Source organism: Euleptes europaea, chromosome 11, assembly GCF_029931775.1.
Source record: "Euleptes europaea isolate rEulEur1 chromosome 11, rEulEur1.hap1, whole genome shotgun sequence".
NCBI lineage: Eukaryota > Metazoa > Chordata > Lepidosauria > Squamata > Sphaerodactylidae > Euleptes > Euleptes europaea.
In genome coordinates, this window is record NC_079322.1 from 32,588,819 (window position 1) to 32,616,282 (window position 27,464).

The window sequence follows — 27,464 nt, forward strand, 5'->3', positions numbered from 1 at the left end:
GCCCACAAACAAGATGACTGCCACATCATTGTCCTTCCTGTGTTCCACAACACGTAAGATAATAGGCATGCTCCTCTGATCCTGGAGAGAATAGGTATGCATCATGACTGTTGTTCATTTTTACTAGTAGCTATGAATAGCCCTCTCCTCCATGAACATGTCCACTCTCTTCTTAAAGCCTTCCAACTTGGCAGCCATCACCACATCCTGGGGCAGGGAGTTCCACAATTTAACTATGTGTTGTGTGAAGAAATACTTAGAAATATAATTGTCACTGGGTCAAATCCTGCAGACCTGTTCTGTTAGCAGAGGCTGTTACCTCCAGTGGAAGGTTCCTTTCGCCTGAAAAGAGTGCCTATGCAAGCAGAAAGGATCTGCAGGGTCCAACACTTTGTATCCATACTGGGACTTTTTATTCTCATTGCCGTATAAGGTGTACTACGCTCCCTCAATAATATATATATGTATTGAAATAACATACATATTGAAAAGGTCAGAGAAACTAATAGGAGGACTCTGTTCCAACTTCCCAGGAGCCATATAAGGACATAAGATGGGAAACTTGGCTCCTGTTTGATACAAAATTTATTCTGTAAATAATGTTAGATAGCTCATGTCAGATTCACCTGTTTCTCCTTTGACATATTTTTCCTCTGACAGAGTTATCTATGCTGCAGTGTAATGCAGATTAAACTCTGTACCTGTAGTTACAGAAATATGGACACTTTCATTAAGGGTATTGTCAGCCTCTTTGCGCCAGTTCTTCTATCAGCCAGGCAAGAGATGCAGAAAGAAGTGGCATGAAATACTGAGCTTATTTTCTGTCAGCTCAACCTGGCATCTTATAGTCAATTTAGAAATAGATTGTGTTCTCCATATGAGATGATACATGGTGATCTTTTGAACTGCTGTGTGCTTCTGTAACCTTCATGCTCTGGAAGAAATGGCACAGAGTGTCTTTAACCTGAGCGCTCAGCAGACCAATTATATCTCTGAGAGCATTTGATGGAATTGAATCAGGAATGTCTTTTCTTCCCATCCTGTGTTTGACTTCTCAACTGAGTACCTACCACTAGTTGCCATTCCCTTTCCCCTATTCCATTCTTCCCTCTAATCCAGAACAGATTGGTCAAAGTAAATAAGTATAATTATCGTAGTTTGACCTTCCTTGATACTAAATTTTAATTTATTAGATGGGGACTACAAAGAGCTTTGGTACTTCTCATCCTTGCATTGTTCAAGGGCTTCTACATAGCCATTGTCATTTTCTCATTTTATAACTTTGAACTGAGCGACCTACTCAGCTGTAACAATAAAAAAGTCTTGTGGCCACTCAAAGACCAGTGCATTCATTGTGGCGTAAGCAGCTGTGAGCTTTATCAAATGCATGAAGTGTCATGCTCAGCTGGAAGATAAATACTCTTATTACAAAATGAGGCCAGAAGATCCAGCATTTCAAGATGGTACATTACATTATAAAATACCGATGAGAGGACCACACTGGAAAGGAATTACAATCCAAAGGTCTCCAGTAGGTTTTCACATTTTAATTACACAAAAATTACACATAACCAGAACTGGTGTAGTATGGGGTGAAGATGTGAGCTATGACCCTGGAAGTCCTTTTATCATGTTTCAGATCATCCATGAATTAAATCCTGTCACGATTGCCCTCCACAGTGCCCCAGGGGGCAGGAGTGCACGGTTCCCCCTTTTATTCACTCTCATCATCAGATGCTGTGAGTCCTTTATTTACTCTTCTTTACATGGTCACCTAGAGTGCTGTCCCTTTCATTTGGCTTTACAGTTTGGGTTTACAGGTTTGGACCCTGTCTGCTGGCCTCTCCTGACTAGGGTTGCCAGGTCCCTCTTGCCACTGGTGGGAGGTTTTTGCGGCAGGGCCTGAGGAGGGCGGGGTTTGGAGAGGGGAGGGACTTCAATGCCATAGAGTCAAATTGCCAAAGTGGCCATTTTCTCCAGGTGAACTGATTTCTATCGGCTAGAGATCAGTTGTAATAGCAGGAGATCTCCAGGTACTACCAGGAGGTTGGCAACCCTACTCCTGACCCAGGGAGCAACACTCGCCATTGTTGCTCTCTGCTGCCTGATCCCCTTGGTCTCCAGTCCCAAGGCCTATCCGTTCCTTAAGAGCTGTCTCTGCTACTCTCTTGAACGAGCTGCCTGAAAATAAGTCTTCCCTTGGCAGCTTCCTTTCCTTGCAGTCCTTCCTCTCCTCTCTAAGTTGGGCCTGCCTTTTTATGAGGCTCCAGCCTGGGGAAGAGGAAACTGCCCAACCTGCTGCAGCCCCACCTCCACACTGGCTGTTTTAAAACTCAGGGCCCATGTACAGCTCTTGTGGTCCTCCTCCCTCACAATTAGGTTGCCCAGGAAAGTTTTCCTAGCTTCAGGCCCAGGTCTTTATCTACCATAGAAGGAAAATACTCTACCATATAGTGAGGGCAGCAGGAAAAGAGGAAGACCCAACATGAGATGGATTGACTCAATAAGGGAAGCCACAGCCCTCAATTTGCAAGATCTGAGCAAGGCTGTCAGAGATAGGACATTTGGGAGGACATTGATTCATAGGGTCGCCATGAGTCGGAAGTGACTTGACGACACTTAACACACACACACACAGAGTGAGCTGTATTCTGCCAGTTTTTCCAGTGAAAACTATGCCATGGGTCAAGGGACCCATGCTGACAAAAACCAAATGGGATGGTGGCTATAGTGAAGACCGGAATAGGAAGAGATTGAATGGAAAAGCTGGTAGAATTCAACCTAGTCTTTATTTATGTATGATTTAGGAGATTTCTATGCAATCTCATCAGAATGCGGCTCAAGGCAGATTATAATTAAAGTAGTAAATTAACACTATCAAAACAATAAGCCATTAAAACAAGAAATGGGCCCTACAAAGCATAAAACTATCCATAAAACAGACCTCAGCAAACCATTAAAAATGCTGGAAAGATAGAAGCCTGGGTAATTAAAAGCCTGGGTAAAAAGATAGGTTTTGTTCTGGTGACTTAAAAGACAGTAAAGTAGGTACCAGGTGGGTCTCAAGGGGGAAAGGATCCCAAAGGAGAGCTGCCACAATAATCTGCCACCCTCCTCACCTCTGAGGTGCTTGAGCACTGATGAACATTTTGAACATTCAGCCAGCACTGTGGGTTAAGCCCAACAACGTTCTTCCACTAAGGGACAGGAGCAGTTTCCAACTTGGCGGAAGGGAGCCATTGGATCCAACCCTATATGAACAAGTATTATTAACATAGCCAGCCTCAGGTTGGTGACCACATTGCACAGTTTCAGCAGTGTGATTTGTGCATTTTTTTGTCAGTATGTCAGAAGTGGCAGAATATTTTGGCATTGATGTTTTGGTGTTGAAAACGTTTGTCCGCATCAGCAAAGAAGTATCTCAATGCATGGCGCTCTCTAACGTTACATATTTCAATTTGTTTAGGAATTTTAGCGGCCTCATAGCAGACCACTGGGTGATCAAAGAAGTGACATTGCTAAACAAAATTGTTGAAATCATGAGGTGGTCTTAGAAGTCAAGGATTTTGAAAATGTAATTTGTGTGGTGTAATAGACTGCTTCTGAATCTTCAGGATCTAGGACAAACTCTTCTATAATTATGTGTAGCCATGAGTTCTAGAAACTTCAAAGAAAATGAAAATTGAGACTGACAGGATTCGAACAACAAAATTCAAGAAAAATGCATAGTTGGTGCCAGCAACCCATAGATTTTACGTTCCCTGACCCTATTGACCCCTCTTCACTCTAGCAGCCTTAGTTTTGATTGCTGAATTGTAACCTTGTGCCTCACACTCTTTCAAAATTCTCTTTACACATGTATCATATGACTTTGCTCTTCTTGAAATCCATTTTCAAGACACATTCGTTTTGGTTTAATATTCCAGGGCTCATCACCAATCTGATGTTTTGTAATGGCATTTTCTATGGAATTAATTTTGGAAGTAAAAAAGTCTATGAATCACTGAGTGAAATAATTTCATTTTAGAACGGGAATTATTGTGTCATAAAATGGTTTCTCTGCTGTCTGGTTTTAAATGCAAAGACTTTTCAAAAGAGATCAAAGTTGATGCTTTCCTATGTGTGTCTTTATGATGTGGAATGTGCAAGTTATATGATAACATTTAGAGCTGGACATGAATACAATGAAACGTTTCATTGCCTGGTAGGGCTTGTGCCAGTAGAATAACCTTGCAAATGCATTTGACTCCAGAAACCGCTGACCTTTTGGGAGGGGAGACTTAATGTAAGCTAGAAACTGCTTCAGTAATAATCTACTAAAAATTGTAATGGGGTGAATATGAAATATGAACTCCCCAATTTCCCCTACAGGCCTTTCTGTGTTGCCTTTCTTAGTGTCCAATTTGTGACCATTAGTTTGTCCTGTGCACATGGGCAGATCCTAAACATGAATTTCAAATTCAGGACACAGCAGGAGATCGCTGAGATACCACTATAACCTCTGGCCAACTCCCACCTTTTCCTAGGTTTGGCCCAGCCCTGGGGTGTTGTTAGGGGGGTGACCAGGGGTGCCCGGGCACCTCTAAATTTCCGGGGAGCCCCTCCCTAAGTCCCCCATGGCCCTGTCTCCATAGATAGTGGCAATGGAGGCTCCTCCCTGTGATGTCACTGGATCTTCCCTATGATGTCATAGGAGTGCCTCTGGCCCAGCCCCTCCCCAGGAAATTGGAAAGTCTATGCTCCTGTTTCCGGCAAAGATTGGGACTTCTCTAAGACCTTCTCTAGCAAGCCCTACCCGTCACCAAGTTACCCTTCTTCCTCCTCCTCCTCATAAGAACATAAGAAAAGCCCTGCTGGATCAGACCAAGGCCCATCAAGTCCAGAAGTCTGTTCACAGGGTGAACCAGGTGCCTCTAGTAAGCCCCCAAGCAAGACGACTGCAGCAGCACCATCCTGCCTGTGTTCCACAGCACCTAAGATAATAGGCATGCTCCTCTGATCCTGGAGAGAATAGGTATGCATCATTACTAGTATCCATTTTAGCTAGTAGCCATGAATACCCCTTTCCTCCTATTCCTCTGGGTCAAATTTGGTTTAAAAATGGGCAAAGTGACAGAGAGAGGGTTATGAGAGGGTTTTGTGTATGTGTGAGTGTGTGTGTGTGTGTGTGTGTGTGTGTGTGTGTGTGAGGATACTTTGGAAAAGCTTGTAAACAGAATCTCAAAAACACATGGAACTGTCAGTAAGACAAATAGCAAAAGCACGTTGGGTGGAAGGGAGCCAAAGATTCTCTTCTGCTGTTGTGCATGCTTGGGAGCCTTTTTCCTTCACTCACACACACTATTCTGAAGTTCAGTGCCGGTCACACTTTAAACACGAGTTGGGGGGGGGGGTTTCCTCTAACCCAACTCGCGTTTAACATATCCTCTAATCAGACCCTAATCACCATTTGTCATTTTCCAGCACTGCATACTGGGCTCATCCAGAGGGCAAGATTCTTAGTCTTGTTTTTCCATCTATAGGGCAGACAAAAAATCTCATCTTTGAATGCATCTGATTTGCACAGATTGAATGTGCTGGAAAAACAATTCTGTAGGCATGCTCAGAATTAAAATTAACTTCCTTTAGATCTCTTTTGTTAAACAAAATTACACATCTAATGAGAGTAGACAAATGTTAGCCTCCAAAAATACTGAGTCATACAATTTTTCGTGAAGCTACCGTTCAATCTCCCATCACTTCCTAAGTTGGTTTTTGGAGTGGATGATCTTATTGTTCAGCCAACATCTTTTTAACCAAGTGTGCTATTTTGAAACTGTGGCTTCTGGTAATACTAGCTTTTAAGGGCTATGCATATATAATCACTGGCTGTGTTGTACTCCTCAATGCCAGCGATGCGTTTTTTTGCTCATAATGAAAATATTAAAAGCTTCTAAAGCGGTTTCACTTTGTGTTGTATCTAAAACAGGGCTTGCTTAAGAGATGCTACTCTGCCAAGGCTTCATACCTTTTCCAGCAAGACAAGTTCTATGACGTCAGCTACGACACAGGTGACAAATCGATCCAGTGTAGCAGAAGAGCAGATGCCTTCAAATTCTGGATGACGTGGAAAGCTCTGGGAACAGCTGGTTTGGAGGAGAGAGTAAACCGAGCCCTTGCACTAGCCAGGTACTGCCCTTTAACTCTGGAAGTTGCCGTGTGTGTGTTAAGTGCCATCAAGTCGCTTCTGACTAATGGCGACCCTATGGATCAATGTCCTCCAAAACGTCCTACCTTTGACAGTCTTGCTTAGGTCTTGCAAATTGAGGGCCGTGGCTTCCATTATTGAGTCAATCCATCTCTTGTTGGGTCTTCCTCTTTTCCTGCTGCCTTCAACTTTTCCTAGCATGACTGTCTTTTCTAATGACTCTTGTCTTCTCATAATGTGACCAAAATACGATAGCCTCAGTTTAGTCATTTTAGCTTCTAGGGTCAGTTCAGGCTTGATTTGATCTATAACCCTCTTATTTGCTTTTTTGGCAGTTGCCATACTATGTCTAGAAACCGTGAAATAACACCAAGTGAATTAATGACTTGTTATGGAGAGCCAGCATGGTGTAGTGGTTAAGAGTGGTGGACTCTAATCTGGAGAACTGGGTTTGTTTCCGCACTCCTACACATGAAGCCTGCTGGGGGACCTTGGGCTAGTCACAGTTCTCTCCTCTCAGCCCCACCTACCTCTCAAGGTGTCTGTTGTGGAGAGAGGAAGGGAAGGCAATTAATTGTAAGCCGGTTTGAGTTTCCTTAAAGGTAGAGAAAATTGGGATATAAAAACCAACTCCTTCTAATATTGCTCTACTGAAATGCTCAGGAGAAAAATGGGAGATATAAATATTTTGAAGAAAGAAAGAAGAAATATTAAGCTCTAGCTACTTCACTTTTTGCCCAAGATGCAAGCATATGTGGAAGAAAATTACATGTCTATTCTTTTTGGATCCTATGGTTTTTCTGTTGACATATCTGAAAGATATTTCTAAAGAATCTAGGACATCACCATATTGTGCCAGCCAGATTTTTTGTACATGCCGGATAATTCCACATTATTTGGAGCAGAACAGTTTTCTTACTGTTGAAAACTTTAATGAATAAAATGTGGGATTTAGCAGATTATATCTAAACTAACCGGGTCTCATGAAGGTGAGCCTCTAAAGCCACTTTGGTGAAAAATGGATATTACCGCAATATAGGAGACAACAGAATTTTACCAAAAGTTCCTCTTCTGCAAGCTTAAGGGTATTTCCTTTTTCACTTGGGGACAATTTTTGCCAGTCCCCCTTTCCAGTGCTGCTTATCATGTTGCTCATGGTACTATTCCTAACGATAACCCAGCTACCAGGAATCACTCTTTGGGGAGCACAGTGGGGGGTTATAGGAGAGGGAGGCAAGGAAGATTCTTTCTGCCAGTTGATCTCCAGAAGTGATCCTTTGTTTCATTGGTGTCATTCCATTCAGTAGTCCCCACTTAACAATTTCACAGAGATGTTCCTATTTAGATAATGTGGCAGATGGGCAGAGGTCCTACCTTTTTCTGTCAGTCACCAATCCCCTGTATGCCTGTTTGGAGTGAGTGCACAGCAACTAACAACCAGTCAGGGCGGGATCCTGTCTTAGAGCCTGGCTTTGAGTGTAAGCAGTTAAAATAGTTCATGGTTTGTGATGGTGGTTGTACCTCCAGAGGAGTAGGCTAGAAGAAATCCTGTCTCAGGGACTTTGTATGTCTCAAAGCCTGGTTTTCTGGGGAAAGCTGGTCAAAGATTTGGAGATTTCAGAAGGAGCTCACAATTGTACTGTGACAATACTAAGGTGGTGGAAAGGCCATAGATTCGGGAATAAAAGTGTGGCTGCTCTCTGCACTCCTGAATTGTCTCCTGAAAACATATAACAGTGATAGCCCAGCAAATGCTGTGTGTTATACTTATATGTAGTTTCAAGCCTCTTTATTGAACAACCTTATTTCATCCAAGGAAGTGAATAAAAGTTACTTTCCCCCTGTTTACCTCAAGCCTCATCTGGACTTACTGTTTTCAGAAGCCACTCCGGACCTGTCTGTCAGGTGGAGGTTGGGATGGAGACCATATTGGTCAAACAACACAGCATGCTTCCTCTTTTTGAATGGCATTTAAAAGGCCAACCTTTGCTGATAAAATACACTTGACTTCCTTTAAGCATATGGAAGGATTACACTGAAAGAACAGGCTTGGAAAGAATGTTACCCCTCTGAGACAAAACTAGATCTCTAGAGGCAAACATGCTGGAGTGCTGGAGAGAAACCCCCAGTCATGCTGAGTCCCTGAGTAAAATGGGTGGTCTGTTATTATTTTACTTTATTATTCTGTCTGTATATGGCGTAGAGTACTGCAGTACTGCAGTCCAAGCTCTGCTCACGACCTGAGTTTGATCCCAACGGAAGTTGGTTTCAGGTAGCTGGCTCAAGGTTGACTCAGCCTTCCATCCTTCCGAGGTTGGTAAAATGAGTACCCAGTTTGCTGGGGGTAAAGGGAAGAGACTGGGGAAGGCACTGGCAAACCACCCCGTAAACAAAGTCTGCCTAGTAAACATCAAGATGTGACGTCACCCCATGGGTCAAGAATGACCCGGTGCTTGCACAGGGGACCTTTACCTTTATATGGCGTTTATTACTTGAATCACCTCTCAGTAAAAGAACTGTTCCTCATCAAGGTTCACTTTGCTAAGAATATACAGTTTAATTATCCTGTTCAGGATCAATACATCCCTTTGATGTCTTAGGATTTAGCCGGTTTTGTAGCTAAGTTAAAGTGGCCCTGTTTTCCAGAGAACAAAATTGCCTTCATCTGATAATGACCGGGAGTGATATTCAGCACACTACTTCTAGCTAGCTGGAGTATTAGGCACTCGGACTTTGTAGCTGAGGCATCAGTTTCTCTAGGCAATAATCCAGGTTTGCTAACTATTTGGCTAACTGCACAGCATGTTTTCTCGTACGTTACAGTAAGGTTAACTCTGATGCTGCACAGATAATATTTCAGGGGTTCCTGAATATAGCCGTGTCTGTATTCTGGTGGTAGCCTACTGACCTTATAACTTAAGGGCGAGACTTTTTCCTCCCGCTGCCAAGCAAAGGTTGTACTCAGGTTGCATTTCGCTTCAGCTGTTGTACATTCACCATTTATCTGTCTGCTTCCTGCTTGCTGGGAATATTGCATTTTCCTGTCTTTGTATTAGATTACAACTGATCCCAACCCCTTTATTTATTTATTTATTTGTTTGTTTGTTTATTGTTTGCTTGCTGGGGCTCACCCGTATTTTAAAATAATTGCAATAGAGCCCTCAGCTGATTCCTTAGGAAATGTAATGTATGCGTTGCTCTGGCATTGTCACAATCATATTGTTAATTTTTGCTCCACTGATGTTCCAAGGCACTGTTTGCCCCCGTCCTTGTGTCACAGCACCACCAATGTGCACTCCTTAGATTACCCTTGGATAATCTCTCATCCTTTCTTTGTCTGTAAAATGTGAATAATAGTGACTTACCACATAGAGTGCTTTGAAGAGGAAGGAATAAAGAACTTTAAAGTACTCCTCACTTTAAGATCAGTAATTGTATTCTACAAGAGCTGAAATGATAATCTTTTATTACAGGAACTCATTCATCCGTTCCAAGAACGTTGGTGCTCGTGGCAACTGTTTGCCATGGAGATCTGGTTGCATGGAAAGAAGTCACATGTGCAAGACTTGATTGACACTCTCTGGGCTCTGACATAAATACTCTCCAGTGTTCTGTTTAGTACAAATTCCTAGACAAAATTCAGTCTTGGCAAAATGTCATGGGGTACATGGGCAGTATGTGTAGGTGCGGACCAATGAAAAGAAACCAAGTTTCGTTTTGAATTCATACCCTTATTTTTGTAAATTCCTTGACTTCCTCTCCTGCTTAGGGTGTGTAATACGGGCCAGATGACAAAAGTCACTGGAAAAGTGGAAGTGCGCCCACCCTGGTTTGTTCAGACATAAACATTTTATTCCCAGGATTATGCTCAGGGAAAACTGTTCTGGGCGCTTACAGAAAAGCAGGCAATATACAGTGCTGACTGGCTGGTATCTGTACCATCAATGTCACCATTGCCCTCCCCAGAGCAGTTAAAACTGTTTGAAAATTGTACTTCATTATATAAAAAGCAGACACATTTAACTGAATACTCATACATGCTTCTTTTAAAAATAAAAAATAGACTGACTGAAATATGGCTAGACAGACAACTGAATAAGCATCCAAATCACTGGTATGCACAGTTGTGATTTGCATTGCAAAGGCAGGGAAGCTGGATTTCCTCTGTGATGGGTGAATGTCCTGCATCTCCTGGTATTATGGTGCTTTTGTAGGCAGCCTTAATTAACACAAAACTAGGTAGCACACAGGAATGCTGCCATGACTGACAGATCAAATAGCAATAGCACAGTGGATCAGAAAGAATGTCATTTCTTTTAATAGCACACAGTTTCAAGAAACCATTGCCTGACATTTGTTTGATTCCACTTTCACGGATGCACCAATGAGAGCTTCATCAGATACACAACCTCTCTCCCTTCTGACTCTTCCCCTTCCTGTGCTTCACCAAATGTAACTTAAATAATTATTTTCTGTTGCCCCAGAAGGTTGGACCAGAACCAACGGGTTGAAATTAAATTTAAAAAGTTTCCGTCTAGACATTAGGAAGAATTTTCTAACAGTTAGAGCGGTTCCTCAGTGGAACAGGCTTCCTCGGGAGGTTGTAAGCTCTCCTTCCCTGAAGGTTTTTAAGCAGAGGCTAGATGGCCATCTGTCAACAATGCTGATTCTATGACCTTAAGCAGATGATGAGAGGGAAGGCATCTTGGCCATCTTCTGGGCAAGGAGTAGGGGTCACTGGGGGTGTTAAATGTCCTGCATTTAATTTAAGAAGGATGTTGACAAGTTGGAGCAAGTCCAGAGGAGGGCAACCAGAATGGTCAAAGGTCTGGAATACATGCCCTATGAGGAGAGACTTAAGGAGCTAGGTTTGTTTAGTCTGGAGAAGAGAAGGTTAAGGGGTGACATGATAGCCATGTTTAAATATTTGAAGGGATGCCATGTTGATGAGGGAACTAGCTTGTTCTCTGTTGCTCCAGAGACTAGGACACGGAGTAATGGATTTAAACTAAGAGGAAAGCGATTCCTCCTAAACATTAGGAAGAACTTTCTAATGGTGAGGGCTGTTCGACGGTGGAAGGCGCTGCCTCGGAGGGTGGTGGAGTCCCCATCTTTGGAGGTCTTTAAGCAGAGGGTGGATGGCTATCTGTCGGGAGTGCTTTGATTGTGGGATCCTTCATGGCCGGGGGTTGGACTGGATGGCCCTTGTGGTCTCTTCCAACCTTGTGAACTTTCCTGTAATGGATTAGAACCTCCGGTGACCCTCCCAGCATACTTAAACTCTTTGACTATTCTCAGATACTGTAATTTTTTTTGGCTGCCAGATTAAATGCCGTACCATCACCTGAACTAAAATAAAAGGCCACTTTGCTGGAGCCCCTTTTCCAGAACGTTGGTGCTTTCGTAACATGGGAAGACAAGTACCTTGGCTTACTCTTAGTCCTTGAATGTCCTTTATTTGGTGGAAAGAGAGAGAGATGGATAACTCCGTTGTTAGAGGAGGATGAGTTTATGAGTGATGATCAAAGCATTTCCTTTCTTTGGGATAAGGATCCAAATGTTTCTAAATCCTTGGCCTGTTATCTTTTAGTAATTCAGCACAAAATAAAAATTAAGAACCTTTTCTAATTAGGATGCACTTAGAAGGGAAAAGGGAGCTTAAAATGTATGTGTGTGTTTATATTAGTGTGGTTAGGCTAAAGGCTTTGGCCAATAAAGTCGTACCATTAAAGGTGGAAGGAGAGGACCATGGGCAATTCACATACTTTTATCCAATTCACTCACTCCAGTATTCTAGTCATGCAGCCATAGTATGTACAGTGTACTCCTTAACAGAGTTACACCCTTCCATTGAAGGCTTAGAAAAGTATTACTCTGCTTGCAATTGCACTGTTAAAATAAGAAAACGCCATTCAGAGGCTGCTGACAGTTCAAGTTTAATCCAAATGTTTGTTCTTTTTTATGTTTCTCTTTCCAGTTTTTGTTGTAGAAAATATGCCTACTGACACTTCGGATGTTGATGCAGGGTTTTCATCATCACTTTGTTACTAAAGTTCTTGTGGTTCATATGCATTGTTAGAATTTCTTGACTGTCAAATCATGGTTGGAGACTAAACCTCAATATTTAGGCTATCTATTATTTTGTTTACTATAAACAAGGAAACAAGGAAAGAATGGTAGAAATTAGAACTGTGAATCCATTAAATAAACATTAATTGATTACCTACATGAAATTGATGAAATCCTGCATACATTTGCTTGTGAATAAGAAAAAAAGTATTGTTTCCTTGGGTTTTTTGAAAGATGCATGCAGACACCATCTTGAGATAAGCATTCATCTTTCTGTGTATAAGATGGGGGAGGATGCTTCTTCTAATAAGGTGGCCGCCACCAATGAATTTCTATGTCCTTAAAGTAAAACTTTGTTTTCCCCACAAATCTGCTGCCAGTATCAAAAGATTTTAAACAACTGATTACATCAATTAATAAATCAAATTAATTCATTCAATTATGCTGATTAATCTACTGTCATAGGCACACTTATCTAGAACTAAGCTCCATTCGGCAAATTGTTATGTAGTTTGGGGAAGGGAGTAAAAGATTATATTACGTGGATTTTCCATTTGTGGCTGGGTTTTTTTTGGTTTCCCTGTTGAGGCTACCAATATAGTACAGTGCCAGTGGGGCTTCCACATGGCAGGTTTTCCCTGACTCTAGCCCCTTTCATTGTGATGATTTAAGGTGAAAGGCATATCTCAGCAATGAAACATTATAGAGACTTTTTTTTGTTAAATGAAAGTGTGAAGTCGGAGAACCTGATAGATCGCTTATTATAATGTCATAATGCTGTAACAATGTCAATTGCCGATTGAAAAAAAAAACACTGAGAAAACATGGGAGATGCCTGCTGCAGGAGGCCAGATCAGGGAAATGGACTTCAGGGTGGGCAGGACTGGGGAGGTCTTATCGACATAGGTAACATCTCTGACTTTTCTATAGTAATTCCCAAATCAATGCCACAAAGCAGTTTTAGGAAAGAAATGATTGCTAAGTCTATTGCCTTAAGTGGTTTTTTTAAAGTTATTAAAAATAAATACATAGGTCCACCTTTTCCCAAGACTTTGGGGCTTCCTCATTGGCTAGAATGCTGGGAACAGGTTTAGTTCTTAATGAGTAATTTTCTCAAATCTTGTATGTGTGCTTTTATTTGTATTTCTGTAAGTTGGGAAAGGCCTGGAAAATCCATTTGGAGCCTACCTCTCTCAAACCCTCTCCTTATTATGGTCTGGATATTAAATTAAAAAAAAATGTTCTGCATTTCATTTAGGATACTATGGATAAATCATTGTTTGTGTAAGAAGTCCCTTTTCACATGTCTCTTTTTGATCCTCATCCTTCCCAACCTAACAGAGAGTCATTTCAAGCAAACAAATCATCTCTAGATCTTGGGCTGATACGTCAGAAAGTTTTGTGTTGGTTGGAGAAGTGATAGGGGAAACTAATTCTACTTTTCACTAAAAAGTAAATGTGTAGTTTTTAGATATGGATGTGTAAATATGTATGGTCAAGGGTTAGTAGAAAATTCTCATTGTCTATTTTTAAGATTGTATTTACACTACCATCTCACATTTGGAAGTTTCTGATAAATGATGCAAAATTAAAAATTTAATGCCTGCAGTTTTTGTTATGCTTAATTACAGATATCTAGTGGATGAAATTAAGAAGAGAGAAGGGTTCCAGCTGCTGCTGGAGGTAGGTTGGTACCAAATGCCCAACATTGTGTGCCCACATTTTAACAAGCATTCTGGAGCTGATAATTCAAAGAATGCTAAGAGCAATGTAATGTAGACAGCCTGCTCCCTTTGACTTTTGAAGAGCAAAGCTTTAGAACATAATCAATCACCTAATACTATATATTACTTGATACAGAAGCAGATGGGCTACCCTCCTCTTGCCACAGCTAGGGTTGGAAACTGCAATATGTTAATTTTTTTTCTTTTGGATTTTTTTAAAATAAGAAATTACTACTTATCCTTAAATATTTTCACATGCTTTAGTTCTGCATGAGAGACAACAAAGTACAGAAAGCTTTGGGCTTTCAGAGAACATTTTCCCCGGATACTTTAGAGTCTAGCACAAGAATCACTGTGAAAGCCCTTGGTGAATTGTTTATGGATGTCATCTAAAGTGCCATCTGCATGAGATAAAGGCTGGCCAGGTCAGAAGGGTTCATCTGGCATCTGTTTCCAGGGTGAGACAGATTGCTGAAAAAGTGTAAGTTGGAGTCTGTCCCCAGGGGATCCGGTCCATAGAAGAATGGAAGCAGCTGACTAAGGAGGACAAACCAGCCTGCCTGGATGTACTTTGTGATGAATTCAAATTCTGCTGCAAGGTAATCCGAATGTCATGGATATATAAGGCTTCCTTACCTGTAGAGAGACATGTCTATACATTAGTCAACCTACAGTAAAATCCTAAACAAAGCTACAGCTTTCTAAGGCCATTAAAGTCACTGGAGGGTATAACTCTGTTTAGTATTGCAAAGCCAGCTAGCATTTGGTCTCCATGTTCTCAGGTGTAAGTCATACCTTTGCATACAAACCGATGTTCTGCTAGTTCATCATTTTATCTGGATGTGCTGAGGTTTGAATTTGAAGCATTTGCATGAAAATCATGTGTCCTCCCTTACTTCAGTTCTGTGCCAAGGCAGGCCAAATTTTGCAATCTTGCTTCAATTTGGGGTGGGGGGTTGTTAACAATAACATATAGAACTGACTAGACCCTGCAACTTTGTATAAGATATCTAACTATTTGCCAAGGTAGTTTAGAATCCAATTAAGACTAAGAAAAAAATCTTCAGGAACAGGAAAAAATAGAAAATCCTATTGTACACCAAGTCTCCTGTGCCTCAGAACCCAAAGGAACAAGATCTATAGCAACGTATGTCAACAATTTACCTATGGTTTCGTAGTATGTGCCCAAGCTTTCAGTTGTTCAGGTCACCAAGAAATATTTAGGAAAAGAAAGTTTATGGTAACATCATGGTACAGTGTTCATTCTACCTTGATGGCATCTCTTTTGGGTTGACGTCACAATGCTGTAGCCTAGATCAATGTAATGACTTCACCATGAACTATGGTACCAGATCAGCAATGGGCACTAGGGCTGTTGAAAAAAAAAAATCGGTAAAATTCGGATTCGGCAAAGTTCGGCCCGTTTTTATTTGGGAAATGCCGAAGTCCGAACTCCCCCACTTCGGGTCCGTGCAATTCAGCATGAGATCCGGAGTTCGGGGAAAAATTCGGCCGAATAAAGCCATTAAAAACACAATCGTGCCTTTCCGTGGCTCCGGGGGGGACATTTTTGGGGGTAGAGGTCCGAAACTTTCAGCGTAGCTTGAGGGGACCCTTCTTGCAGGAACCCCCAAGTTTTGTGAAGATTGGGTCAGGGGGGGCTGAGATATGGGCCCTGAAAGGGGTCCTTAATGTGCATCTCTGACAATGGGGGTTTGCAATTAGCAGAGCTTGCCACCCACTCCCGAAGCTCCCAGCCCCGACAAACAGCTGAGCTGGGGGGAGCAAGGGCAGGGCAGGTGCGAAGAAGTTTGCAAACCATGCAAAGCAACAGGTTTGCAACCATGCAAACCATGCAAAGCAACACGTTTGCAACCATGCAAAGCAACACGTGACTCCTGGGAGTTTGCAAACCATGGAAAGGGACAGAGGCACGCTAAAGGAGCAGGAGGGGGTGGAATTTCCCCTTTTGCATCGGACTCGGGACCAGGCAAATGCATTCTTTAAGTCACAATTTGAAAACCACTTTTGAGCAAGCATCAAAATAGACCTAACCGATCTTATGAATGAGGGAAAACCTGAGGACACACAATTGAAGCCCCTCCCTCAAACCAGGGAGAGAGAGACTCGAGGGGGCACACACCCCCAGGCAGAACGGGCGAAAGCCCCCTTTGGCTTCCCCCCACCCACCCACACACACAGACGCTGCTTTCCCCCCCCACACACACACAGGAGAAAAATTATAGAGAAAAGCCCCAAAACGGGTCTTACTGTGGATGTCTTCTGTTCCATCTTCTTCGCACCTGCCCCGCCCTTGCTCCCCACAGCTCAGCTGTTTGTCGGGGCTGGGAGCTTTGGGCGTGGACGGCAAGCTCTGCTAATTGCAAACCCCCTTTGTCAGAGAAGCACATTAAGGAGGGAGGACGAAATGGCTCGAATGTGCACACGCACCCCCCCCCCCCAAGGGAGATCTCTCTCATACACAAACAGATTCTCTCTCTTTCTCTCCCCGGGCCGCGCAGCAGCTGGGCTCATGCACTCAATCGCGACTGATTGGCCAGAAGAAGACCCAGCTTTGCCACCGATTGGCCGCGGGAGAATGCTGCTTACTAACTGACAGTTATGCTGCTGCGCCGAACACTGAATTTGCTGAATTTATTCGCCGAACACCCCGAACTCGCTGAATTCGGCTCCTCGTTTTCCCGCCTTTTTTGAGTTCGGTTCCATCCGAACTAAAAACCGCCGAATCAGGGGAAATTCGGCTGTTTTTTGGTTCGGGACGAACCGAATCGACAGCCCTAATGGGCACAAGAAGGGATAGCAGTCAATAACATATAGACGTTAGGGCCACATTATTGGTCTGTTCCATCTACATCTGATTGACTCTAGTAAGGCAGTCGCATGATTTGTCTTCCTTCCAAGATTATTGTTTTCTTTCACATAGATGTTGAGCATACTTGTGGATGGTCATTTATCAGGAAATGCAAAATCTGAAAATGTCAATAGTTTGAGGTTTTGGGGGGATAATGTTAAAACTCCATGTTTTTACTAGCATTTACAACAGCCTCATTTTGGCAGATGCCAAACTTGCCTTGGCATTAGGCGTCAAGGACGAAGTGTCTGCACAAATGCATAAATGCAGTCCGTGTTATTTGAGTTTCCTGCCCATCTCTTTCCCCACCAAAAGTTCAGAGATACAGACTATACTGTCAAGGGAAGAGGCTTCCCTTATTAATGCAGGATACATGTGAAAATGGTCAGCTTTGAGGGAGACATTCTCAACAAATGTTGATCTGGAACTTTTCAGGCAAACGAACTCCTGAAATCCTTGGGTTTTTAGAGACCATTCGGCAAATGACTGATCTTTTAAAATTAAAAATGAGTGCGTTGCAAGTTCTTTCAGAAACTCAGAATACAGAGGTAGGAAGTAAATTGTGAAGATTCTGCAGTTTTAAGCAGCACAATCGTACTTGCTTTTAAATTAGAGCAGACGTGGGCACACACATGAGGAGAGACTCAGGAACGTGGGACAGGAAATGAGGCATCATATATGAGTAAAAATGAGATGGAGAGGATCAAGGATAGTTGAAGAAATCAGAGAATATATGAAGTATAAATAGGAAGAACCACAGCTGTATATTTACATGCCGTTCATATTTACATGGCTTTTATGAAAACTGCCAAGGACATCTGAAACATAATGGACTTCGTGGGCATCTGATTTTTTTGAATGGGAAAACCCCCTTCCAAGATTGAGAGGCTCAAAGGAAAGATTCTTTGAATCTCAGAAAAAATACTTGAAGGGACTGGGGATACCTCTGTTCACAATGTTTGTGGGTTCTCAGTGCTTTGAATTGGAAATCTGGGAATCCACAGTACGGGAGTAGCTCTCTCTGCTGCTCCAGATCAGAACACTTAACGGAGGTAACAAACCAGTGATGGCATTTCTGAATGTGGCAGTTCTTTTAGGTACTTCCTGTTTTATTCTCGTCCTTTGCTATCATTGCTTCTCAGGAAAAAAATGTCTGGAAGCACTCTTAAGGAAACAAGACAACCACTCTGTGATAGCTAGTAGGGATATCCCAGCTGCTGTATACCAAGTGTCATTTGATTGCTTGATTATGTGAAGCTTTCCTCTTGTGACCGGCTGCCCTTGCTAAGGAATAATTTGAAGCGAGAAGGAAAAAACAGCCAGTGATAGCAATACATCCTATTAGTTCCACTCCACGTAGCCATCAGGTGATTGTTGCCGTCTGTCCTGTTAAAGAAAAACAACCACCTCGTGGCAGCGATGGAAGACAATGGTGTGAATTGGATTTGAAGGAAGAACCAAAAGTATTCACTACCTAAGGGATGCTGCCCAAGTCTAAAGGGCTCCATGGCTGTCTGCACGGAGTGGTGGGTCATTCAGTGCCACCTTCTTTTGCCCCTAAAAAAACTGGATACAAACGATCTGCTTTCGACAAAAAGAACTCTGTACCTACACAGCCCTGCTTGCGCCGGAGAAAGAGCTTAACTTCATCTATTTTGGAGCAGCAGCAGGTGGCTTGCTTGCTGATCTCTCCCTGCTGACAACTGTATTCTTGATGATTAAACTGTATTTAAGGCATTCTTTGAAGGCAGGCAGAAAATGATATGAATACTACGAGTGCCCTTTCATGAAAGAATTTGGCACAACTGGTAGTTTCTACCCAATTGTGGGAGGAAGATTAGAAGTGTAATTGAGGTAGTATTCCCATTTGGGGGGAAATGACAAGTGTGCTATAGCTATTTTCACTCCCCACCCCCAATTCCCACTTTGATCCTTTGGGGGGGAGGGGTTAACCAGAAGGTTTTGGGGGAAACGGTGCACATTTTGGGAGAATATGTGTTATAATTATCATTGTTAACATTATCTCCTTTATTGGTAGGTAGGTACAGATTTATTGTATATAGCCAAAGGCCATTACAGTCAAGTAGACACTATCACATCAGATTCAACAAGAAAACAGTTAAAATCAAGTACAAAAATAAATTTAAATCAAACACAAATATTGTCTGGTTTAACTGCAATGCTGGCTTGAATTTTCCTGGCTGCTAGGGAAAAAAGAGACATATTGTAAATAACAGCAGAGTCAGTATCAGACAGGAGAAAAGCAACCTTCTCCAGGTCACTAAGACAGCTAATCTTGGATAAAAATGAGACAATATTGAATTTGTTTGTGATTATTTTTGGAATAAAAACCCTATCACAACAGCACAGAATTCTAAGTAGAAGGGTGGAGAAATCTAAATTAAGTGAAATGTGTTGACCCCCCCCCTACACACACACACACACACGCGCGCACACACACACACACACACACATGCTTTGGACTGCAGTCTTTTTTTATATTGCCTTTTTATTTGAGCTTTCCTCACCTTTGAGCAATTGGGTGATGGGTGTGTTAAAAATAAAATAGGACATTCTTCAAGGTGTAAATACAGAAGGAAATGTTTTTGTTTTCAGAGTACAAATGGCCACATTTTCTTTTGTCACCCATGGCATTGCCTAGTACTAATGATTTGCTTCACACCAGGTAAATAGAAATTGCCATTTACCAAGAGATAACTTGCAAAAGCGTGCCGGTCACCACCTAATATGACAGTCATCTGCAATGCCCTGTCACACTGTGGTGAGAATTTTACCACTCCTTGCCTGTGGATGTAAATGTGCAAGATGTTTTTTTTTCCTCACCTCTTTGTGAGAATTTTACCACCCTCTTTTCTCTGAGTGCACACATGGGCCATTTGTTTCCCACTCTGTAAAACAGAACTAATACGCAGGCAGCTTCAGATTTGTTTATTTATTTGTTACATTTATGTTACTTATCGTCTTCCTTTCTCACTGAGACTCAGGGTGGATTATACAGCGTTAAGTCAATGCGTAAGTCAACAGGATGAGACATCCAATCAACAGTGCAAAAGAGTTTAGGTTGCAGAAATCTGAAAACAAGCAGAAATCCAAAATAGCCGCAGCAAGCCATAAGCATTTATATGTGTCATGTTAAACAATGCAGAAGTTACATAGCAGGAGTATACTTACAGCAACAGACAGTATTTTGGTTACTGTTTTTCAATATTAAATAAGACTGAAAATTTCTCCAACACAACTTGATGCATCTATGAATGAGGTAGAATTTGAATACAGGCCATGCTAATTTTTTTAGCTGTAGACTGACCAATTCTCTTCCTATAGCTTGACAATTTCTCAATCTCCCCCCCCCCCCTTCTAGCCGGAATATGCAAATATTTGCTTCTGGTACATTCCACCTCGCTTGAGAAACATGGAGAAAGGACCTGAATTCTGGGAACAGCTCCATCGGGTGAGTACTACATGGTATTTATAGAGTTGCCAGTTCATTTCTGATAGGACACCCGTGCCTTCTGCAGCTGCAAGACAAATGTAAATTCAGCAAGTGTCCTGACTGCTAAACCTTTCTGTCACTCAACATGCTCTTACAGGCACTGTAGCCTAGGCAGGGGAAGTAAGTTTGGCGACCCTAGTGAGGAACAGGTAAGGATACTGATTTATGCACCCTTTTATGTGCATTGAAATAAAACCTCCCTGAAAACTGCTTCTGTATATGCTCGCAAAACTAATCCATCATCAGAGGGCTGTTTTGATCCAAAGATAGGCATTCCAAGGATTTTAACGTTTACTACTATTTCAATTTAGACAAGGCTAATTAAGTTTTCCTCTTAATATAATAGATGCAGACATTATACAAGCCTTCCGCTCGCTATCAAAGCTGCTAACAGATGGCAGAACTGAGGGAAGATGAACAACGTTGTCTGTATCCGTTGTCTAGACGGAGCATTCATTACCTGTGTTTAGACATTTAACATTGTCCTTGGGACTTGCTTTGCATGATCAATGGATAATATACTCAAAAAGGGTGCTTAAGAATACATTTCTAATGTTAAGCTTACCTTTAAAAGGGATTAGAATCAGAATGGGGTAATTATCAGTAGAGTCTTTTCCCCAGTCTGTTGGAAAAAGCCAGTACTTGGGGATAAAGAATAAACAAAACAAAAAGGTCTAATAAGGGCTTCATTAAGAGGAAAACTGTAGACATTGTTAATAAATATCTTCAAAAAGAGAGGGCCGGGGCACTGCTTGCGCTGCTCCTAGTGGCCTGTTTGGGCCATCCTTCCTCCTGCAGTTCTAATCTTAGACATAAACCCTAGATATAGCAGCTAAAGTAAATGTGCGTACATCTGGTAGCCTGATCTTGTGATCTGTTGGGGTGGGGCTGGTTTGCAGCATCTAAGTCGTGATTAGGAAAGCTGTTTGAGTGAGTGAGTGAGTGAGTGAGTGAGTGAATAAAAGGCAGACAGACTGAGAAAAATTCACCCCACATCTCCCTGGCCTGAAACTTCCCACCGGAGTCTCTGCTATTGTTAGAAAGCTCAGCTACCCGCCAATCTTTTTCTCTTATAATGTGCTAAATAGCCCTGACTTGGATGGCCCAAGCTAGCCCAATCTTGTCAGATCTCAGAAGCTAAGCAGTGTCAGCCCTGGTTAGGACTTGGATGGGAGACCACCAAGGAAGTCAGGGGCTATGGCAAACCAGTTCTGTTCATCTCTTGCCTTGAAAACCCTACAGATTGGCATAAATTGGCTGCAACCTGGTACCACTTCCCACTGCCAATGTGCTAAATGGAAACAGAACCTTCCAATCCAAGGCGAATGTTGGGTTTTGAGGTGAGGGGTGGGGAAGAAGGCAAATGCATGCCCTATTCCAGCGTAGTGTTGTGGTTAAGAGCTGTGGTTTGGAGCGGTGGACTCTGATCTAGAGAACCGGGTTTGATTCCCCACTCCTCCACATGAGTGGCGAAGTGGATTTGTTTCCCCACTCCTATACATGAAGCCAGCTGGGTGACCTTGGGCTAGTCACAGCTCTTTAGAGCTGTCTCAGCCCCACCTACCTCACAGGGTGTGTGTTGTGGGGAGGGGAAGGGAAGGTGATTGTAAGCCTGTTTGATTCTTCCTCAAGTGGTAGAGAAAGTCGGCATATAAAAACCAACTCTTCTTCTTCCTGCTTACAGTCAGAACAATGGGAGAAGGATTTTAAAAAAAGCCCATGAGTTTGCTGCTAGGTATGATGGGACACAAGTCATCTGGCCTTCCCATCTCATGTACAACTGGCCATGTGCAAGGAAGGAAAGGCAAGTTCACCCAGTGCTTAACTTATTTAATGAAGGATGTTATAATAGCATTAACCTTACTTGAGATGACAGTTACGTGAGGGTTTCTCCAATTGGTGTAAATCACCATTTTGCCCAGATCATCAGAGGTTTGGAAAATGGTTTAGGTGAAGGTTAAAGCCCCTTCTCCCCATATGCCTTAATCCCAATTTCAATCAGGTACCACATGCATGGGAACCAAGGGGAAGCTGCAAATCATGTGTGACCAAAAGATAAAGTGGGGAACTCAGAAAAAACATGTGTAAACCGTAATGTGAATCAGCCCTTAGCTAACAAACATATAGAAGAAATCAGAAAAAAGGAGGTTTAAGATGTTAAGAAATATAAAGTGAAGGTATTAATTCCTGAAAGGACCTATTCTGGAGGAATGAAAAAGATATGCTACATATCATTGTAGTTGGTTTGGGGGGGGGGAATCCCAGATAAGTCATTCTAGATATTAAATTTCCTCCTAACTTTACTTTTGAAATTTTAGTCTGTTTCTGCCCTTGAAACCTAAGTGGTTGGAACCTTGTAACCATATGGAAATCTCCATTTTTTTTTCAAGATGGAAGGTTTCTTAAGGTTACATCACATCCATAAGTTTATTTTATGTCTCTTCATTTATGAAGTGAATGCGTGGGCACTCAGGATTTTCGAAGTTCAGAAATATCATTCTGGTGATGGCAGGCTGCCGGTCTGTTTTGCTCTTTGGCCTCGGAGCTGGCAGATGGTAACTAGGGACCTTTCATCTTAGCTGTGAAAATTAAAAAATGGCTACGTGGAAGATCTTTGAAAGATTTTGTTTTGCTATAAAAAAACCCAGAGATCCTTTAATGATCTACTCTGAAAAGATAAAGGAACACCTTTTTTTTTAGCCTGTGAGCTGAAGTCATATAAAAAAGAAACAGGAGGTGTATCTGTCTTATCCCATGCTTAGGTCTTGAGGAGGTCTTGAATTTTTTTTAACCTTATTCAAGTACAATTGGATTAAGTTAGACATGTGAAATGTAATTTTGTCCTCCTTTTGTTCATGAGGCGGTTTTAAATATTTCATGAAGCTGCTTGATTGTTTGTGGTGGTCAAAGTCACAGTCTCATGAATGAATAATGAATGTTAGATTTGTCTGTTAGTACTTGTGGGTTTAAAAAAAACTTTAACAGTAAATACTTTGTTGGTTTTCCCCCCTATAAACTTCCAAGTCTGTTGTGATTCTGCATTATCAGATGCCCTCTGTGGACATTATGTTGCATTCCATTCAAGTGCCGTGTGACCCAAACAAGTGTGTTTCAGAAGTGTAGGGTTGCCTGCCTCCAGGTGAGGTCTAGAGACATTTCAGAATTACAACTCATCTGCAGACTACAGAGATCAGTTCCCTTGGAGAAAAAGGTTGATTTGCAGGGTGAACTCTATTGTATTATACCCTACTGAGGTCCCTCCACTCCCCAGCTCAGACCCCACCCTTCCCAGGCTCCAGCCCCAAATCTTCAGGAATTTCCCAACCCAGAGATGGCAACCCTACAGGAGCATGAGTTGTTCAGTTGCCAAATCGTGTGAGTTGGGCTGCACATAGATTTTCCATGTGGGTACAGCTTCCATTCACACAAACCATTCAGCCTGATTTTTCAGAGTTTTGGTTCGTGTGAATGAAAGCTGTAAGCATACAGAAAACCCACAGATGCCCAATTAACCCAATATGGTGACTGCATAATTTGTTCTCCCGAAACAAGCAACTGTCAGAGCCATTGTGGTGGTTAAGAGCAGTGGTTTGGAGCGGTGGACTCTAATCTGAAGAACATGAGTGGCGGAGGCTAATCTGGTGAAATGGGCAAGTTACAGCTCTCTTAGAGCTCTCTCAGCCCCACTTACCTCACGGTGTCTGCTGTGGGGAGGGGAAGGGAAGGTGATTGTAGGCCGGTTTGATTCTTCCTTAAGTGGTAGAGAAAGTCAGCATATAAAAACCAACTCTTCTCCTACTTCACTCTACATGAATAGCATTAGGGATGTGTGTTAGAAAAAAGCCTTATCAGTATTTTCAGATTTATTCACCTCCCCCCAAAATATCCAGGATTTTTTGGGACAACAAAAAAAATGGGTTCCAAAAAATCCCAGCAATATTTGGGGTTAACCAGGAATTTCAGGAGCTGGCATTTGCATGCTCCCAGGACTGCCCTCCCCCCAGGACTTGGTATTGGCTTGCCAGGCTACCTTAGGTAGGATTCTCTCATTTTGAAGTGTTTTGAAAAAGCTTATTCTTTGCTGGAGTTGGTTTGTGTCAGGTTTGCAGTTTTTGTGAATTCTTGCATTTTATGTTGAGATTCTCGTATTGTTTGTTGAGATTCTTGTGATGTACTTAGTTTCAGATTCTTGGGTGTTACAGTTTTAGATTCTCAGGTGTTACATTTTTTGCAGCTTTTTTCCTCCATAGGAAACAATGGAGGATGGCTGGGGCACCTTGTTCAGGGGCATAGAATTAAATGCTGTGGTCCAATTCACTTGAAATTTGGGGATTATTTAAAGGCTCCCTCTCTTTGAGGGAAAATAGAGTTGTCAAAAATATCCTAAGAAATTTTAAAACAAAACCGTAAGGTGTTTGGGTTTTTTTTTGCCATAAAGTTGCAGCCCATTTATGGCAATCCCGTAGGGTTTTCAAGGCAAGAGATGTTCAAAGGTAATATACCATTGCCTGCCTCTGCGTAGAGACCTTAGTATTCCTTGGTGGTCTCCCATCCAAATACTGACCAGGGCTGACCCTGCACAGCTTCTGAGATCTGTCAAGGTCAGGCTAGTCTGGGCTATACACACATTCAAACCTTTAAGCAAAATGCATAGAATGATTGTGCAAGTAACTGGGAAAATTAGAAGGTAGTCTTAGTCTCAGAACCCTGATATGCTACTACAGAATACACAAGACTTGTATAATGTGTGCAGAGTAGTCTGGTGAATCTTGCAAACAGGCACATACGGAACTTCTTTCTCCTAACCTTTCACTTCCATACTTGGCAGGCAGTGAAAGAATGTACCATTGGGGGGCACCAGCGCAATGGGAATATATTTGTGCTTCCAATTAGTGTACCATTGTTAATGTCTTCTAGGTGCAATCATGCAAATCTGCATCTTTGGAGAGAGAAAAACTGCCAGATCTTTTTTTTTTTTTAAATTAAGAACATCAGCATTTTTCCCCCTGCTGTATTTACAGGCTGGTTTATTTTTCTGAGGAGCTAACATGCTCCCAGGGAATATTTTTCCGTTTATCCTCCTGCAGACTGTCTGCTCTCCTTTAAAAAAAAAGAAAAAAAAAGTAAAACTCTTATCTGGAGTATTATATTACCTTTAAAGGTTTTCAAATCTTAAAGTCAAATATTTTAGAAGAAAAACTCTGTTTCTTTGATCTTGCTTCCTAGTAAAGGTGCTTAGAATTTCAGTGATAGGATACAAATATATGGTAGAGTTTGTTGGAAGCAGGTTATCAGGGGAAATACATTTCTTAAAGACATTGGTTGATAGGGATATTTGGGTCTTTCAATAATTGGTGGATTTCAGGGTGCAAGAAAGCCTGCCTGTCCAGAATGTTAGTAAAATTGGTAGGATTATATTTGGGAATAAGTATTCTATGCTAGAAAAGTTTTTTTAAAAAATTTATAGGATGTACAGGCAAGATTTTAAAAGATTTTTAAAGTTGTACAGAATATGTTGGTAATAATCAGGGCAGTAATTTACAAGCTGTGTACAAGGAAGAACTAGTGTGCCATGAGAGACCTGTTGCGACTGCAGAACAAGCAGCAGGGATCCGGTGAGCAACAAGTGTGCATTCATAGAGTAGTCTGCCTGTTGTATCTCTGTATGAGTCTGCATACTTGCCTTGCCTCCCTCTAGCCTTTTGTGGCTGTGGACATAATTGCTGCAACTTTATTGAGAGTGGTTGGATCATTCAGACACTCTCGATGTTCCAATGCAGCAAAGTTGCCCACCCTGAGAGGAGGATGCTTGTTTGTCTGTGTGTGAGTTACCAGTCTGGGCTTTGATCCTTCCTAGAACAGTGTCACTGGCATTTGCAGAATATAGGAGATATATTCTACTGATACAAGGGGGATGTGTTAGTTCTAAAATCTAAAAGCAACCTTCTGGGGTTGTTAGAGTAAAGCAGCCACCTGATTTTCATTCGGGAAAGAAATGTGCATCTGTTGTCAGAAGCTTGGGAAGCACCAAGATATCCCAGCCATCCTATTAGGACAGACGATGAAGTTTGAATTGTTTATGTTTGGGGTGCTTAAAAAAAAAAGAATAGTGCAATCATTCTTGGAAAGAAGAACTCTGAATACTCAAGTTATCTCCCAACGTATTTGTTAAAGTAGTCTGTTGTCCACACAATCATTAGCATTCTGTTTGAAGTTTCAATATGTTACTACAACTGTATGTGTACCAGATTTCAATTTATTTATTTTTTGTCTCACCCTTCTGGTAGGAGCTCAGGGTGTCATACGTTGCCTTCCCACCTCCACCCCATTTTATCCTCCTAACTACTCTAAGGGCATTTATGCTTGGTAATTAGCAGCACGTTCCAGGCTGAAGTGCCCTGCATATTTTTTTATTTCTTTATGCTGAACCGTCATTCTAGACATCACTGCGAAACCGGTGCATACCTGCTTCGCATTTCTTAAGAGCCCCTTTAACATGACCTTTTGTATTTGCTCCGCCCCTGCATCGAAGCATTCACTGAAGGAAGCATGCAGAATCCCAGCCAGCTTAGCTATGCAAACGACTATTGCTAATGGTTATGCAAACGAATGGAAAAAGGAGCAGGCGACTGGGGGCGGTCAAATTTGTTTGACTTTTTCCTCTTGCATCGGGGCCATGAATAGTCATAAGAACATAAGAAAGGCCCTGCTGGATCAGACCAAGGCCCATCAAGTCCAGCAGTCTGTTCACACAGTGGCCAACCAGGTGCCTCTAGGAAGCCCCCAAATAAGACGACTGAAGCAGCACCATCCTGCCTGTGTTCCACCGCACCCAATATAATAGGCATGCTCCTCTGATACTAGAGCAAATAGGTATGCATCATGACTAGTATCCATTCTAGTAGCCATGAAGACACCTTTCCTCTATGAATATGTCCACTCCCCTCTTAAAGCCCTCCAAGCTGGAAGCCATCACCACATCCTGGGGCAGGGAGTTCCACAATTTAACTATGCGTTGTACGAAAAAATACTTCCTTTTATCTGTTTTGAATCTCTCACCCTCCAGCTTCAGCAGATGACCCCATGTTCTAGTATTAT

The 27,464-nt window shown here is 42.0% G+C and overlaps 1 protein-coding gene across 1 annotated transcript in view; it reads left to right on the forward strand.

The window, feature by feature from the left end:
• The window catches only part of GADL1 (glutamate decarboxylase like 1), a 99,245-nt gene that overhangs the window by 54,823 nt on the left and 16,958 nt on the right, over window positions 1–27,464 (forward strand). The window contains exons 12-14 of the mRNA XM_056857596.1: window positions 5,969–6,168; window positions 13,888–13,939; window positions 20,235–20,324. Coding sequence (XP_056713574.1) covers window positions 5,969–6,168; window positions 13,888–13,939; window positions 20,235–20,324 — 342 coding nt within the window. The remainder of the gene's footprint in view (window positions 1–5,968; window positions 6,169–13,887; window positions 13,940–20,234; window positions 20,325–27,464) is intronic.